At 51.1% G+C, this 18,208-nt stretch overlaps 1 protein-coding gene across 9 annotated transcripts in view; it reads right to left on the bottom strand.

Moving 5' to 3' along the window:
• Window positions 1-13,371: 13,371 nt before the first annotated feature.
• TLK2 (tousled like kinase 2) overlaps window positions 13,372-18,208 on the bottom strand; it is a 42,934-nt gene continuing 38,097 nt past the window's right edge. For all 9 annotated transcript variants that reach the window (XM_058858143.1, XM_058858136.1, XM_058858135.1 and 6 more), the window contains 3 exons: window positions 17,512-17,623; window positions 16,482-16,589; window positions 13,372-16,006 (listed from right to left, as the gene is read on the bottom strand). In XM_058858143.1, coding sequence (XP_058714126.1) covers window positions 15,833-16,006; window positions 16,482-16,589; window positions 17,512-17,623 — 394 coding nt within the window. In that variant the 3' untranslated portion in view covers window positions 13,372-15,832. The remainder of the gene's footprint in view (window positions 16,007-16,481; window positions 16,590-17,511; window positions 17,624-18,208) is intronic.

Here is an 18,208-nt window from a genome sequence, read left to right as displayed (position 1 = left end):
CCCTCTCGGAGGTTCGTGTGCTGCAGATACACCGTGGATATGCTCCAAACCATCTGGTAAAGGCACCAAAGCCTTTAAGCTCACTAGGTGCCCCAGCCATGCCAGCAAAGAGGGCTTCATTAGAGCTCCAAGACTCATGAGCTCCCTCAGGGGCTGCAGCCTCCTGTGCTAATGCTTTCATTTGGGCTTGTGAGCTCAGGAGAAGTTTTACCTGTAATGTCCTGCAGCAAGAAACCCACCCTTCACTCGCATGGTGCAGAAAGGAATCCCTGTTTCAGCCTGAATCTCCTCATGTAATGTGTCTCACCTACCAGCAAACAGGGCACAGCAGTTCCAAGCCACCTACTCCAAACCACCATCTTTTCAGCCTATCTTTGCAGCCCAAGGGTGAACAGTAGCTCTGAAACCCACATGGCACCAGTGGGTGAAAAATTACAGGAAATGGGAATTCATTCACGATAAACAGGGTGGGGAAGCACCAAGTATGAGGGAAAGATGAGCAACAGAGAAGAAAAATCCCCTGAAATTAAAAAAAAAACATAGAAAAAGATGACCAAAAAAAATGCAGACAGGCTGGGAGAGCTGGGGATGTTCAGCCTGGAGAAGTCTCCAGTGAGACCTTAGAGTCCTTTCCAGTGCCTAAAGGGGCTCCAAGAGAGCTGGACAGGGACTTTGGACAAGGGCCTGGAGTGACAGAACAGTGGCTTTAAGCTGGAGGAGGGCAGGGTTAGATGGCATATTGGGAAGAAATTCTTCCCTGTGAGGGTGGAATGCCTCTGGCACAGGTTGCCCAGAGAAGCTGAGGCTGTCCCATCCCTGGGAATGTCCAAGGCCAGGTTGGATGGGGCTTGAAGCAGCCTGGGATAGTGGAAGGTGTCCCTGCCCATGGCAGGGGGTGGAAGGAGATGGTCTTTAAGGACCCTTTCAACCCAAGCCATTTTGGGACTCCACAAAGAACCAAAAATTGTTGCTCATGGAACACAGGAGAGTTTCATCTGACAAAGCTTCAACTGGGCTCAGGCTGCATGGCCCTGAGGAGGAGAGAGAACTTCTGAAAGAGGGAGAGACCAGCCTGACGATTCACCTTCCAGTGATATTTGGGAGGGCAGGACCCCAGGACTGCCCTCCTGACCATGCCCAGCCAGCTCTGCTAAGGGATGCAAGCAGGGTCACAGAAAAGCCCCAACTCCATCTTGAATTTCATATTACTGGACAAATTATTCCTCTGGAGGAAAATCTCCTTCCTGAAGAGAAGTTCCCATAAAAGCCCAGCTCCAGCAGTCAGTCCAGGCATGGCTGATGCCATCCTTACGGTCTTGGTGTGGAGAAGAGCAAAAAGCATAGCCATTGCCATGAAGAGCACCAATTTTTGCCCCAAAGGAGCCTGTGCATCCTTCTGTGGGCTGGAAGTGGGAAAGAGTGATAAAAGCATCAGCTGTGTCCATGGGAGCTCCCAACAGCAGAATTAGAGCATCCCTGCTGCCAGTGATCACACAATACAAGAGCATTCCCAGCCTGCAGGAAGGAGGTCACGGCTCTACCTCCCCCTCAGCTGGTTTTGGCATTAGCAACTCCATGCAGCTCTTTAGAGAGGAACTTCAGACTAAAAAAAATAAAAGGGAAGGAAATGCAACCATACTGGCAGCCCCAGGGCACGTCTGGCTCAGGAAGGGCACTGATCCCATCTGCTGCAGAGCTGAGCGGAGATACAACCCCCACCCCTGATGCTCTTAAATTAGAGATTTGTAGCAAATGAGCAATGATGCCCAACATCCCACATACTCATCCAGCACAACACAACCCTGAGGCTCAGCTGGGGCCAGACTTACCAGAAGCAGCTCTGGGTGCTCCAAGCCATGCTCCAGAACAAAAGGGGATGGTTGTTTCATTTTTTATAAACAGACCTCAGGGAGTTAAGGAACTCTTGCTACAAAGAAGAAAGTGAAGCTTCTGGTAGTCTGGTTGGGGATGTGGAGCAGCAGGATGTACACTTGGAGCTGAGAAACTCCTCTTGGCTGCCCCAGCAGCCAGAGAGAAGCTGCTGTTTATATGGTGGGGGCTATATGAGATGAGCTTCTTACTTGGCTGCGACGATGATGGCTCCCTACCACCCTGCTCACTCCTGCTGTCTCATAAAGGTTTTGGAAGGGGGCCACATACTTCACTTCAGCCTCTCTGCAGACATTAAGAAGCCCATTCTCCCAGAATCCTGCCTGGGACACAGACAAATGAATGCATTCCAGAAGGGATGCTTGTCCCTGGGCAGCCCAAGGGACTCACCACAGCAGTGGCCACAAGGGATACAAGAGCCCCAGAATCTGCCCTCTGGTACCGAGCCAAGCATAGAAAAATGGAAATTTTCCCCAATTTCTCCCTAGATTTGGCCCAGGCTCTAGCCCTGCAGCAGCTGCATTCATCCAGAGGTTCTGACTCCCCAGGAATGCAGAGAGATGAAGGCAGCACCCCCACTGAATGGGCTCCAGCTGCAATGGAGGAGTGCAATGGACCCACCAAAAGCACAGTGGGAGAGGTAAAGGCCCTCTCCCATGACACGGTGTCCAAATACTCACCCCTGAGCACTATTCTGGCCCCAGATCCTCTGACCCCATTCCCCCGCCCACCAGCACCCCAGACCCCCTGGCCAGCAAACTGGCCAGTGGTGTGATGTGACCCGACATGTCCTTGTAGACAAGGTGCTTCCAGCAAAGTTGGCTGAAGACTTACCAAGTTTTTCAAAACTACTAAAGAAATTCAAAATTATGAAAGATCCATAGATTTCTCCTTCCTTGTTTCTCCAGTACCAGTCCTAATGTTATTTCCCTGAGCAGTGGTATCACTGTCTCTGAAACAGGAACCCCCCCCCCCCCACTTATTCACCAAACCCAAAAACATTCACACTACCAGGGACAGCCTTTGGTGTCCCACATATACACATTTTTAAATTAAAATTATATTTACCGTGAAACTTCCTACCAGGTGCCCTTCACGTGCTTTCATGCCCAGCACTCTTAGACCAGGCACTACTGGGGTAATGGGGCCATTACTACAGAGCCTGAAATTGCCATGTCTGGATTCAGGTGAACGAATGAGAAAAGCTCAATCTGTCCATTCCACCTCTGCACCATCCTGCAAACAAGGCTGTTTCACATGGAAAATCCTATACGTGTCCCTAATGTGACAGCATGAGGTGCAGTGCAGGACTGAGCAGTGGGATAAAGATGAAAATACCCTAATACAGAAAATACCTTGTGCCCCCTCTAACAGCCAAACCTTCACTCCCAGACTAAAGAGTGCTCCCAAGAATTTGCAAGTCAATCCACTAATAATTTTCTAATCCTTAAGAAATTACAGATGGGTTCTTTAAGAACAAGAACATAAAGAAGTTCTTGTGTGGGTCTCTTTTGGGCTCCAAGCAATCTTAGGAATGAGAAAAATGTCGATGCTCTGCAAGCTGTGCACAGTTCAGATTAATTAAAATCCTGCTCCTCACTGCACGTGAAGAACCAAATTTTAAAAATTGCTTAAACAATCCTTCAGGAAATACTGGCTTAGGATGGGCTGAAGTGGGTAGGAAGGCTGCCACCACTCTCACTCCCACCCAACATCCAGCTGCATTCATAGAGCTGAGCAGGGCATGATGATCCAGTGGGTAACACTGGGACCTCTGGCAGAGCTGGACTAAAGCCTTGCCTTCCCTGCTCCAAGCACCCACTGAGGCAATGAGACCAGAGCCCCTTCTGATGGATTTATCATCTGGAAAAAATTATTTAGTACAGAGGGATGATAACACCCTCAGCACACATTTGCTTTGATTTGGGGCAAAATGTTTCTTTGGAAAATACTTAAGGAAGGAATACTTAAGGAGAGTGCCTCTGCCTGCAGGGAAAGGTGCAAAATCCATCTAGAGAGAAAATTAAGCCAGAGAGAAAAATCTGCAACATGGCTTTAATCATCACCAAGACCTCATGCCTGAAAACGCCTTTGGACACACTGGCAAGGAGCACCTTCTTATGGGAAACCTCCTGGGGTCCCCACACCAGCTGGGTGGCTTTAGGGGAAGGGGACAGTTTTGCATGGAAGGTTAAATTAAATCTCTTTTCACTCTTGTCATTCTTGCAAAGGCACCATCCCCAGCTCTGCTGCCACACCTCAGTGGCTGCTGTGGCTGCAGAGACAGTGGGGAGGTGAGGTCTCCACTGTCCCTCGCGCCCCGCCACGCTCTAGCAGCAAAGCAAACACCTCTGACCCTTTTTCCTGCTCCCAAACAGTCCATAGAAGCTTGAGATATAATTTATTGAGGCTGCACTTGACACGCAACAAACTATTTCCATTAGGAAGGGGAAAATGGGGGTGGGGGGAAGAAATTAATGCAGAGGCTGCTCTGTTTGCTCTGCAGGCTGTAAATTCTTTCCAGGTCCCTTTTGTGTTCTCTCTTGCCACACAGCTGACATGGCAGGACCTACACTGAGCAGTGGATAGATGGGAAGTTGATCCAGCACCAAGTCCTGTCATTGAGACAAGGACCTTGTCCTGCCTGCAGCCATGGCAGGATGGGAGCTTCTGCCTCAATTTCCCTGGAAAGGCATACGTGACCACATAATGCTGCACAGATGGGTCAGCTGGAGGAGATATCCCAGCACGGAGCCCCAGACCTCCTGCCAAGAGCTCCGCTCCACTTTCTGGCTGTCCCAGAGGTGAGAGTTTCCTCTCAAGCAAGCAAGAGTTCCCCAGGGGAATCAATGCTTGTCTGCTGGGCTGGCCCCCACTGAAAGTGTCCTTGGAAGCAAGGAACTCTGGGGACTACTCCATCCTGATCCCAAACTCCCAGTGAGGATCCTCTCTGAGCTGCAAACCAGCCTGGTGCTGGGGGAATCTTGGATGTGGCACCTCCATTGGCACCATGCCCTGCCCCCTTCATCCATGGGTCCAAACCACGACTGATGCAGGGCAGGAGCAGCTGAAGTGGGGATGGGGAGGAGAAAGAGCTGAGGCAGCACCAGCAAGGCACAAGTGACACGGCCCTGCGGGCTGGCGGCTGCTGAAAGCTGCCTTGTTCCTCACCCATGCCCAGCATGGGGTTGGGCTACCACCACGCTCCCGCCCCACAGCTGGGACAGAGGTGCCTCTGTCCTCTGAATCACCAGACCTGGATCTCACTGACATTTTTTGGGATGAAACAGCCAGAATCATCCGGTAAAGGTAGCAAAACCTTGCTGAAATTAAATAACCTCCTTAAATCCCACAGAAGGAGGAATTCACGGCCCTCAAGTAACTTACGGGGGGATCTAGCATGAATTCATCTGTGGAAAGTCCAGCTGAGACTCCTACCAACAGCAGCAAACCCTGACTGCTCTTCCAAATGCCCCAGGGTACAGGGGTCTCTTTTCTCATTGCTTCCTACTTTCTCCATCTCACAGCCAAGCAGTTTCTCCTCTGATCCCAGAACTGAGCCCTTGCTTGGCATGGGACTGCTGCCCACAGTCATCATGTCCATGACCCCATGTCTGCCCCTTGAGCAAGGCAGCTCAGCCCCAGGCACTGTCAAACTGGAGACAGTGGGGGAGAGGGGAAAGCAAAGGGATAGGGGGAAGTTGGGGCTGGGGATCAGTGTGTTCTTATGCTGCCACTTCCAAATCTGCTTTGGATTTGCTAAATGTTCTCTGATAAAATAGGCCAAGGGTTTGCAGTTGTTATTTTCAGGCAAAAGTAGCCAATTTTTCTTTTTTTTGAAAGTTCACAGTTTTACCAATACAGCCAAAATAATTTAAAGACGCCCCAAAAGCAGTTCCTTAGTTCTAAGACAGAATATCCTGAGATAAAAAGGGTCTCAAACGGCAATTTCAGGGGCCGTGCAGAGGAGCCTCCAGTGTCCGGCTCATGGAAGGCTAAAAAAAGATAAAATACAACCCGTTGACTTTATTGTGAGGAGTTACTAGGAAAAAAAAAAGTTTGCAAATACCCACTCGAGCCCCGATCCCGGGGGACGATTTTTCGTAAGATTAACACGTCGGGAGTGGTGGGGGGGGGGGGGGTGGCGGGTGTCAAGATGGGAGAGGGCGGTAAATTCCAACAAACCCCTTCGGCCCCTTCCCGACCTCTCGCTCCGCAAACTGCCCTCCCCGGAGAGACAAAGGGCCGGAGCGGGGCTGCGGAGCGCAGAGGGCCGGCGGCCGCCCCCCCGGCCCTGGCCCCCCCTCGGCGGCTCGGGAAGCGTTTCCGCCGGCCTCGGCCGGCGCTGCGTGGCCGCTTGGCGCGGCGAGTTGAGTGATAAAAGGGAGTGAAAACGCGGCGGAACGGGAACACGGCGCGACCAAACTGGAGAAAACAAAATACTTCAGAAGGCACCACGACCCGAGAGGGAGGGAGCAAAACAAACCGTAGTAAAAGCAAAGAAAACATTCCGCGACGAAATAAGCCACAGCGATGTAATCCGCGTTAGAGCGAGCCGGCCTCCCCCCACCCTGCGCGCCCCAGCCGGGGTCCCGCCGCCCCTTCCCCGGGAAGCCTGGCTAGGGGTGTCCCCCAGCCCTGGTTTGGCTCCTCGATGTGGTTTGGCTCCTCGCCCCCCCTTCTCCCTCCGATAAGAAAACTCGGAAAAGTGGAGGGAGGGAAAGCGCGGTCCCACCTGGGTGCGCAGCGCCGAGCACCAGCTGGAGCCCGAGGAGGCAGCACAGGGGGCCGCGGAGGGGGGGGCACAGGGGGGAGCAGACGGGCCGCGGTCCCATCCCCGGCGCTGCCCGCTCCGCTCCGCTCGGGCCCCTCCTGCCGCTCCTGCCGGGCCGGGGTGGGGGGAGGGGGGGAGAGAAGGGGGAGGAGGAGGAGGAGGAGAAGGGACGCGAGCGGCAGAGGGAGGGAAAGAAGAGGGGGAAAAAAATGTTACAAAATAAGAAAAAACTCCAAGCGTGCGCGCCGGGTTCAGACACTGCGTCAGCAGATAGGGGCCCGGCCCAGCGCCGGCGAGAGAGCGGGGCGCGGCCCGAACCAGGGGGGCTCCGCCCGCTGCAGCGCATCGCTGGGGCGGGGGGTCCGGGGGTTAAGCGGGGGAGTGGCAGAAGCGAAGCCCAGCCTGGCCTGGGCATCCCTGCGGACGTCCGCAGATGGCTGGCTCCCCCAGCAGAGTACCCCACGCAGTCCTCTCCACACCACGGGTGGTCGCGATGCCCCGGTACGGGCCGGAGGGTGTGGGGGAGATGCCCGCGGTGCCGCCAGTCCCGCGTCGGGTCTCGCTGCGGGTCCTCAGCCTGGGACCCCACCTCGTCGAGGAGAGTAGCCAGTGGCTGCCGTGAGCTCCCACCACACGTCGTTGCTTGCTGCACCTCTGGGTGCCCGGCAAAGTTATCTCATCCCAAGCACAGCCAGCCCAGCTGGATTCTTCTCTGTCGACCCCTGTGGCACAGAGCTGGACAACTCCCAGTCCGACTGTGGATGCTGAAGTTGGACACAGCTCACTGCACCTTCCGTTACAAGCCCCGTCCCTCCAGCCGTGGGGTGCTGGTGCAGCTCTGGTGCTCTGCCAAGAGCATGGGACAAAGAACATCCACAATATCCAGTGTAGGTATATCCCACATCCAGGATCTGAACACAAAAGGCTTTTAAAAACTTTTAAAGAACTTTTAAACCTTTATTTTCACACCTCCAGTCCAGCAGGGCTGCCTATGGCCCCAAAAGCCATCCAAAGAAGGCAGTATACATGGAAAACACTGGAAGTTTGCATATTCCTGGCTTTCTATATCCATTTGGTGCATTTGGGTGATGCTCATGGTGCCCATTCTTGTGGGAGGATCCCTGAAGGTCTGGAAGCCTCACCTCATCGAGCTCTTCTGGGATTTGAGCAGTTCAAAGTCAGACAGTCAGTCCTTGACACACAGACTCTGCCATACAAATTCAGGGGTGATGATGAGACCAAGCTGATGGCAGAGCTCCCTTGAGCAGGGAGCAGGATCTGGCCCCAAGATGGCACAAAAACCTGAGGGGTTGAGGAACAGGTGTGAACCAGCCACAGTTCGGCTGTTCTTCAGAAAATAAAGGAATCCATTGTTTCCCAGTGAGGCAAGAAGGACCTTCAGGCTGGTGCCAGGATGGACTTTGGGGATGCAAACCCTCTGGTGGGGCTAATTAAGCACATCAGCATCTGGTCTATTAGTTTTTTAAAACAGGAATTATTTTTTAATTGCAGAAGCACTGAGAGAAAGGCCTTGCTGGCCTCCATGGCTGCCACACAAAACAAGCCCAGAGGAGAGGAAGGAATCATCCAGATCCTTGTTCCTATTCTGAAAACTTGGAGACTTGGAACTCCAGGAGGACATCACCCACTGGGACACCAGTGGCTGGACGTGATGGGGCTGTGAAGTCCTGTAAATGGGACCCTCCACCTATCCCAGACAAACCTGACATCCCTTTCAAGGAAGGTGAACCCATCCAAAAGAAGGAACATAGCAGAGTCAAAAGGCTTTGAATCCCATGGAGCATTGCCACTTCCTGGCCTGGTTCACCCTGTGTTTTGGAGGCCCCTATGCTGCGTGTGATTAGCAGATAAATAGGACTTCTTAATTAATTTCTTCAACACAAGCCAACAACTCCTTACCTGCTCTCATCCTTATCTGGTGTAGTACCAGTTGAGTTGCTACTTGACACAGTGAATCAGGAGGAAATGTATTTTTCCTCTGGGATGTTTCCAGGCTGTCTGACCCCTCTGGCCTTAATGAGTTGCTGCCAGACAAGGAGAAGGGGACATGGCTTTGTGCAGGGGACAGCCAACTGCACCTCTGGCCACAATCTCAGGAGAGCTCCTTGCCTGGGGAGATTGGTTGGGAGCAATGGGTTTATCCCAGGATTACCCAGAACATGGAATATTCAGTGTCAGTAGCTGATTCCCACAGTTGAAGCATCTGTATCTGTCATTTAACTGGAAAAATAAATTCTGGGTTTTGGCCAAAGCAACGTCCCATGTAGAGAGTGGTCACAGTGGAGGGACTGTAGTGAGATAGGGTGAAACAGCATTGGCAAGAGTGAAAGTCATCCCGCAGAAGGTTTGCAGGATTTCTGGAAATATATCCAAGCCACTCGCCCACCTTTGGCTGGAGGTCTGACCTGGTCAGGAGCTCTTGGGAGAAAATGGGTCAGTCAGGATGCTCAGCAGATTGCAAAGTATGTCACCAACATGGAGTGGGACCCAACCACAGGGGTGGGGGAGAAACCCCAGATTTGGAGCTGGGGTGCTCAGTGGCAGTGAGGCACCCCATGACTTACAAAGTTTGGGGCTGTCATAGGACATGTTTTATGTTTGCTTGTGCCAGAGGCATTAGAGGAAATTATCTGGGGACCTGTGGACAGCATCTGTAGCCTTCAGATTTTCTGAAGGAAGGGTCTGGCCACTTCTAAGGACTGTCAGGTTCTAAGGGTCTATTTATTGTATGAGCAGGAAGGCAGCATGTCCTACTCTGTTGTGCCCTTCCAAGACTATTCCCCCCAGCCCATGGCTCTCTGCAGGACTGAGGGCTCCAGTAGAGCAAAGCCCTACCTGTGGGCAGCAACTGTCAGGGAACTCTGGTGTCAGGGGCTTTGCTTTGCTGGGGACCAGCAGCACCTGCCAGGTTCTGCCAAGAGCTCAGCGCTGCCTCAGCCTCATCTTGGCCCCAAATAGGACTGGTCAGGCCAAGATCAACACCCACCTGGCAGGCGCTGTGCACTGAGGTCACTGCTTGGGGAAGAGGCCGTCTTGGTGTCTTCCTGGCTCCTTCTCCCTCGTGCTGGCAGCAACAGCAGCAGGAGGGAACGGCCACGTCGCTCTCTGTGTTGGAGACAGGCAGGAACAGCCAGTCCAGCTCCCTCTCCAAACTGCAGGCTTTGCACTGCAGGCAGCGAGGGTGATTGGTATCCTCTCGCTGGGATGTGGGGTTTGGTGGGGAACCCCATGGGGGTACAGCAAGGGACTCATCCCCAAGCTTTGCATTTGCACCCTTCCCTTAGGGTAAAAGCCTGGGGACACTGTGTGAGGGCTCAGCTCCTCCACAGCCCCAGGCATGTTGTTTGTCATTGAGCATCGCCCATTCTGATGCTCCTGAGGGTTTGATTTTCTCATTAGGGTTCAACACCGCGAGGGTGATCTTGGTGCTGGTAGCTGAGGCTCCACCAAGCAGGGAGTGTCAGGGAGGCACCTCCAGTTTGCTTCCCGTGCTCCTCCCCCAGGAGCTGAAATACGTTGTCAGCTCGGGCTCTGCTCGACACTCAGCTGCGGGTAGAGAGATCCTGGCCAAATTGAAGGGCCCTTTCCCTGTCTCCAGCAAACGTGCTTGGTCAGCTCCATTCCCTGCGACCTCCTTCCCAGCTTTGCAGTCTCCCAGCACTGCAAAGGGGGTCCCTTTGTGGGTGCCGCACACGGCAGCTCTAAGAGCTCTTTGCTGCTCTGTCTTCTGCAGCACTGAAAAGTCAGGCAAGTTCAAGCTGCAAATAATTTATTAAAACCAGATGTGCTTTCTTGGAACTGCCATGAGGAATTTCAGGGCGCTCCAGCCTTGTGAGGGCCAGCGCCGATATCCTGGCCTTCCGTTGCGGGGGCGAGACAGGGCTGGGGGCTGCCCAAGAAGTGCTGCTGCCTTCTGAGCCTGTTGCCACTCCTTCCTGCCTGGCCTCCCCTGGAGGGCTCCGGGAGAGGAGCTCCATTTACAAGAAATTTACCTTTTAGAAAAACACTTTCTCTGCATGACTCAAGAGCAAATTGGTGAGTAGATTGGGCTGCAGAGTGGGGAGGGAAAGCAGCTGGAGAATGGTGGAGGACAGCACACCCTGAATGGCACCTTCCTCCTGCCGGAAGTGGATATGAGACCACAGAGCAGAGATCTCACCCTGTTCCTTGGCCCTTTCCACCAAGACCAGTAGGGTCCAATTGGCCCCAAGCACTTCATTTCCACCTTTGCCACTGCCTTACCTCATAGCCATGGGCATGTCCCCTTCCACTTCCATCCCTCACCAGTTCCTTTAGCCTGGAGGGGTTTTGGGATCAATCCCAGCCACCCTGTTGGGTTTGGGCATGAGTGTGTGGATTTTCAGAATTAGCGGGAGCTGCGATGAGCCAATGCTGAACAAAGCAGGTTTGGAGTGCTGATCCTGATGTGGAGCTGAGCCAAGAGCAAGGCAGTTGCCAACAGGGCTGTGTGTGCTCATGGCTTCCACACAGCCAGTGCCTTCAGTCGGGAGAGTACAGGGCTGAGCAGAGCTCTGGATTTTTTCTTTCCCCGAATGCAAAGCAGAGCAAATCACCTTGTAACTTTGCTGCTGGCATTCCCCAGGTCAGCCCATGTGGGAATGGGAGATCTGGCCTGAACATGAGGCTGAATCTCCCTGTTGCTGCTCACAACATCCCTGCATTTTTACCTTCATTCCTGCGTTTTTATTTCCATCCTTGTACTTTAATTCCATTTGGACCATGGCACTGCTCTGCACCATCCCTGCAGCCCAAGCAATAGAGGATGGGAAAGCAGCTCCTGGCCAGGGCTGCCTGGGAGCTGGTGAGGCTCATCCCACACTGGCGGGGCAGAGGTGGATAACCTCTATTTTCAGGCTTTCTGAACCAGCTTGGAAGCACTTGAGCCTCCCTTCAGTGAATGTGTTTGGAAATGAGTAGCAACAGAGTGAGTAAAACACAATCTGCAGGTGAAGGTGGAAGAGGAAAGACTACAGTAAATCATCCCAGGAGGAGATGCACGCTGGGAGCACAGAGGAGCAGGGAAGAGCACATGGAGCTGGTGGCAGCATGCAGCTCCTCACCATCAGCACATGCCAGCAACTTCTGGCTGTCACACCCTCATGCAGCTAAAGCATGGAATGGGAGTTTGTCTCAGGCCTGCTCCCAGAACAGACAATAGTGTCCTTGTGGCCAAGAGACTGCTACTGGGTGTGAATGTAGTGAAGGGAGGCAGAGCTGTGCTGTGTTTGTTTGGCCTTTTGCCCCCACCCAGGGTGATGGCCAGGGGGGCACCCAGCTGCCCCTGAGGGCAGTGCTGGGACCAGGGAGAAGCAGAGACCACAGGCAGAGCCATGTGCAGCTGTGAAAAATCAGTGCAGAGATTCATCAGCATGTGGTAGCTAAGGTTAGGTCCAGGCTGGGTGGGAGTCAGGGCTGTGCCTAATTACGCTCCCACACACTCCAAAGTCTCCTTTTCTCCATGCTGGGAGTAGGAAGGTTTAGGTTGGCCTGAGCCAAGCTTGTGTAGCACCCAGAAAACAACATCCTCCAGCAGCAGACCCCAGGCAGACACTGGCAGCAGTTGCAAAGCTCACAATGTGGGTTTGCCAGGTCACAAAATAAACTGAGACTGGCTCATTTAGAAGAGGGAAGCTCATTTATAGCGTGACTCCCAACCATGAATGTAGGAGGCAAGGCATCCAGCGAGGCAGCCCCTTGGTGAATCTTGATCCTGCAAGTGTCGAGGTGTGTTCCTCGCACATGTCCCTGCCTGTGTGGGCACCTGTCTACCTGCTGCAGGACAATGATGATGCTGCTGATGCTACTGAAGCACCATTGCTGCCTCTCCTGGCCCAAATCTGCGTCACATCATCTGCACTGGAACAGAGGGCTGAAAAATGATCAATTGCAGCAGCATGGAGGGAGCCAAGCTCTTGGTGTTTGGTTTTCACTTGCACTCACTGAATTTGACTTCAGGCACAGTGAAGGTCAGGTCAAGTCAGGTTTGCTGAGTAACCTGGGGCCTGGTGGCTGTCCACCTGAGGAAGCAGCTCTGGAGGCAGGTACGGCCCTGACTCCTAGGGGATGCCTAGGGATGCCCAGCACAGTGGCCCCACATGTGCCAAGGGCCTTAGCGCTCCTCGGTCCAGATACAAACTCCAGATACAGACTCAACATCTTCAGCTGCCAATGTCCTTTTTCATTTTCTGTTGTGTATTTTTGCAAAGCTGACAAGGCCCAGTCCCAAGAAATTAAAGGAGTTGAGTTTCATCACTGCTCAGTGTGGGTATTGTGGGTGACTGAGAGGGGAGACTTGGGTGTCCACAGGCTGGGGAGTGGATGGGGGGTCCACAGATGAGGACCCACAGCTTTTCATCAACAGGAAAGGTATTTTTTATGTCCTCAACATATATGGCTTCTAAAGGCAGCTGCTATTCTACAGGAAATGAGAGACAAACCCACCTCAGCTTTCTAATTTATGTTCCAGGACAAGATCAACACCATCAAGTGACACGGTAATTTCAGCAATTCCCCCTCTGATGCAAAGATCACACTGCTCTGAGCTATGGAATGCACCCTTCCTCCATCCTTCCTCATCCTCTCCTATGTCATCTTTGATGACACAGGCAGTGGCAAGAGAGCTCATGCCACTGCCAAGAGCAGAAAAACAGTAAAAGCCAAGCACATCAGTTTCTTAAAACTTATTTTAATATCCATGTCTCATCTGTTGGGTAGAGCCAAAACAGTCTGGCCTGGTTTGAGTTACAAATTTTTCATACACTTTAAGTAAATGAACAGTGTGGCAATAGGGTCTGTTATTAGAAGTGAAACCCATCTTAACAAGGGAAGTGTTGCAGCCAGAATTCTACCGGGGTTCTTCCACACTATCAGCTCCAAAAGGCCATCACTGTCCCCTGGCCGTGGATGGGTGTTGTAGAGCAGGAATAAATGCTTCTGACACAAAACTAATCACACCCACACAGATGCACACACTGGATGGCCAAGAAACAATGGGACTGGGATAGAAAAAACCCTTTTAGAATTCTCCCCAATTTGGACAGATATCAAATCACCAGTTTCGGCAAATGGGATGAAGCACCAACCCTGATGTCTCCTGACAGAGGCTGAATAAACACATTGAAGCTGCTTGCTGGACAATTAACTTCTGGCTTAGAGCAGCAGGCATGGAAAGGGCTAAGAGAGGATGGCTGAGGATTTAAAGATGCAGTATTTCTGTTCTTTGTCTAAAACACTACAGCAGTTTAGACACCACCTTAATGCAGCTGCAACGGAGTAAATCCAATTAAAAGCCCAAGAGTCACTACAAAAATAGTAGGAAAAAGCTAAGCAGCAGAGTTCTCCACTTCCCTGGCCTGTTGTTTAATTCCAACAGACTGCTCCATTTCTCAGTTAACAAGTTCCTGATCAGGTTTAAGCACAGTATTTGCAGATGATGGCTTACAATAAGGCAGACAAGTGGCAGTTCTGAGTGCATGATGGAGAACAGCACTTGCCAGGAAATGCCACTGGGTAACAGAGCCACCCAAACAGCCCACAGGCTGCCACAGCTGTGGGTACAATGCTGGAGTTGCTCCACAAAGGATGCCTCAGCCCACAGTGGTCCAGGTACTGGGCTGGGAAGTACGCACAGGGTGGTTTTTAACCACCATCCTCAATTGCAGTAGTGCAGCGCTTATCTCCCCCCAGGACAAACCCTGCACCTCAACACTGCATCTTTAAATATTTCTGTCTAAGAACTCTTGCCACATGTTAGGAGCACTCCAACCTGGCTGCCACATGTTAAATTGCTGCATTTTTTGTGTTTTCAGTTTTCCTTCAATGTGGCAGGGAAAAGGAAGCGGAGTGGGAGGCGCCCATTTCACAGCAGGCAGATCCAGCTGAAGGTACAAGACTCTGCCAGGCAGATTGCAGGAGGGAGACTATTAGGGTGTTTGCTCCTTTCAAGAACATTGTATCATTCCCTGCAATCTGAAATCGGGTGCAGTGATGGCAGCAAGTTTCATGAGTCAGCAAGTCTGCGAAGTGTTAAGGGAGAGAAGAAGCCCTGCTGCCAAGTCACCCAACGGAGAGGAGTAGACAAGGCTTCAGCTTTGGAATGCTCTAACACGAACCGGATCAGTAGAGAGCTGTGTGGGTATAGATCACATCTGTGACACCTGAGTTGTGCTCCAATCCCTGTTCGCTCTCTGCCTCCCAGCCAGCCAAGATCAGGCTCATTAGTGTGAAGAGCTCAGTATGAGCATGAGGGGCTAGGTCTGCAAAAACAACAGCACTTCAACACATTAAAAAGATGCAACTGTTTTGAGAGCAGCTGAGACCTTGTGGCAGCCTGAGCTGTGACCCACTCTGATGACAGAGTGATGCAGGCCTGTTCTCCCAGGGCTTCACCACCCTCCTGAGAAGGTGAATCATTCCTAATAAGCCACCCCAAAGGAGCAGAAGCTGCACCAGTTGCAGAATGGACACTGCCACAAACCTGCTAATACGGGTTTCACTGAGACCAGAAAACTGTTTTCTTCCAAAAAATTGTTATTTTTAAAAAATTGAAATTAATTAGGGGTAAAACACTAACTCTAGTGCCATGAACAGGCAGGATCAACTTTTTTCCCCTCCAAAGGGCAAAGAGTCATATACCATCCCCAGCTGAACCTTGGTGCTTCGAGCTTTTCAGGAGATGTTACCTAAACTTTATTAAAAGAAAAAGAACAATGTTTAAATATCAACACTGGACTAGCCCAGTCTTTTTTCCAAAGTCCACATTCTTCATATGAAGCACACACGGCGTCCTGGATTCCCCAAGGCTGCATGTTCAGAAGTTCACAGTACATGGAACCATGTCTTTTTGTATTTTTTCTTGAGTTTCTCCTCCTTGCTCAGAGCAGCCACCCTTTTTGTGGTCACTGACTGGATAAACCTCAAGCCATCTCCTATCCACATGGCTTGGGCTAGATGCCGAAGGCTTTCTAGATGAGTTGATGTTGTCATGCTCTATGGATGGAAAAAAAGCAAGAGAAAAAAGCACCTGGTACAGGCTTCTTGAGACCTTTATGGATTCCTCTGTTTCAAAGGTGTTTCTGAAAGTCTTTTTGCCGGTTTCTCAAGCAGTTTTTGGCCTATTACTCTGTCTCAGTTTGAAGAGCTGTTATTAGATGATCCAGAGGTTGATGCAATTGCAGCTCCAGCTGGGCTGCTTGTGGATACAGATTTGCGGATGTGAGGCAGCAAGTAGGGGTCACAGGCCAGCTGCTGGACATCTATCCGGTCCTCCTTTCGATAGGCGAGACACCGCCTGATGAATGCCTGCAGCACCCCAAAGCCAAAGCAATAATTAGTTTTTTATGACAGAAACAGGAAGCTTTTGACTCTGGGAGCAGGGCCAATGTGACAACTGCAGTGCTGAAATTCCTTCCCTAGAGACAGTCCAGCTCTTGCACTAAAGCTCATTTAGTACCAGGAGAAGCACGGGCAGAGGCACCCAGTGTTCAGTGCTCAGCCTGACAGCTGCAGTTATCATGGAATGACAGAATGGTTTGGGTTGGAAAGACCTTAAAGATCGTATCATTCCAACTTCCCTGCCATGAACAGGGCCACCTTTTCACTGGACCAGGCTGCTCAGAGTTCCATCCAGCCTGACCTTGAACACCTCCAAAACTGGGACACGCAAAGCCACTGATCACGGTATGATAGGTGAGCATTAAACACAGGATTCCTGCTGGTTTTTATAGAAATTTAGAGGATGGAACTGCCTGTGCTCCTGACCCTCAAGCAGATTTACCTTTGCTTCTGGTGTGACTACTGGCTTTGGAGGGAACTGCACCTCAGTAGCTTTCAGGATTGTGTTCTCCTGCAAAATATCCTGTTGTGATTGGTTGTGACCGAAGGGCTACCAAAAGAAAGAAAAAAAGTTGTTAAAGGTGACAGGCATAAAAACCCTGTATCGCTACTGTTTATCATTGCCTGACATCAGCATTTTTTCAGGCAAGCAGCCTCAAACTGCTGGGAAGGTGCTGTGGATACCAGAGGACCAGGATGCATTTCTCCCACACTCAACTGAACAAAAGGGATCAAGCTGGAACATGCATGGCTTGGCCAGTAGAGATCTCCACCTGGTTCCAGTCCTTATGTGTCTGTTACAGCATTTGTCATCCATCTGAGCTGGCAGAGATCTTCTGGGCTGGTTCCATGTGTCTGACTGACAGCACTGAGCAGCACATGTGTGTCAGCCCCAGCTTTCACTACACTTGGTTATCAGGGACTCCTGAAAACAAGAGCCCATGGAATCCTTTCCCTTCTCCATCCTATCTCTCCTGTTGTCATAAAGCAAACTATCTTTTCTCATGACAAATCACCTTTTCCTGATCCACGCTGTTCCCTTCCAAAAGCCATCCTAAAAACTTCTAAAGTGGGTCTTTGTACCTACTTTTTTCCCCCTCCCTAAGCACCTGCAGCCATCAAGACTAACAAAGACTCAGGGCATTGAAAGTGTCACAAACAAGACTAGACCAAAAACCTCAGACCACAAATGACACACCTGTCCTGCCCAAAACAGCCTCACTGGGAACATGCCCAGGGGAAAGAGATGTTCTGCAGAATGTCTTTTCTGAAGGAAATGCTAAAGGTAGAGCACAACACAGCCTAGTCTATGCTCCACACTTCCATTAGCATGGACTCTGCTCTGGAACTCAATGCAAGAGACATGGATCTCATGCAAGGAGACAAGGGGTAGAGAAGGAAGCAGAAGCCTGGGTTGCCTCCCAAAAGGTGTGGGAAACACCACTAAGAAAAGGAATTAAATACTTTCTTACCTTTCTGCCATATAGACACTGATAGAAGATGACTCCCACTGACCAGACATCAACTTTATTTGAAATCTTTGGAGGTTCTTTCCCAACCACAAAACATTCTGGTGGCAAATACCTGATTAGAAGGAAGTGTTAAGAAGTTATATGAGAGCGGCTTCAAGTATTTTGCATAATTTCCTTTAGAACAGAAAATTCTGTGATCAGATACTGGCTTGAGACTCAGGGGTCCCATTTCATTCCTGTGCATCTCTGGGCAAAGATCGCCACTCCTTCTGGGAGCAGTGATCCCAAGGACTCTTCAGACACTCATGTTCTGAGTTAGTCAGTACAGTCAGTTTCTTTCCACCAGAGCACAGAAAACAAGCCCACTCTCTTTTATCTTCAGAACTGGTATTTGCTGTTGAAAGGGCTTGGCCAGCAATTCCACAATGAAAGCACACAGCCAAAATACGTATTTTTAGAAATACAACCCCAGATGCCATGTCCCAGTTAAAGATACTCAGCTCCACTGAGGGTACAATTAGTTTCATTTTTAGGAACAGAACAATGCTGTACAACACAGAATGGCCAAAAAAAGTTCTGTTGCCCACGGTGACAGTTTGCAGCTTAGGTGACATCTAACAGTTACACTCGGTGGCACTCACCAAGGGTGATACAGTGACACTTGGCACAGAAGATAAAGAATTGCTGAAAACACGAC

The sequence above is a fragment of the Poecile atricapillus genome, chromosome 27, assembly GCF_030490865.1.
Source record: "Poecile atricapillus isolate bPoeAtr1 chromosome 27, bPoeAtr1.hap1, whole genome shotgun sequence".
Classification (NCBI taxonomy): Eukaryota; Metazoa; Chordata; class Aves; order Passeriformes; family Paridae; genus Poecile; species Poecile atricapillus.
This window is presented reverse-complemented; position numbering and strand designations above follow the sequence as displayed.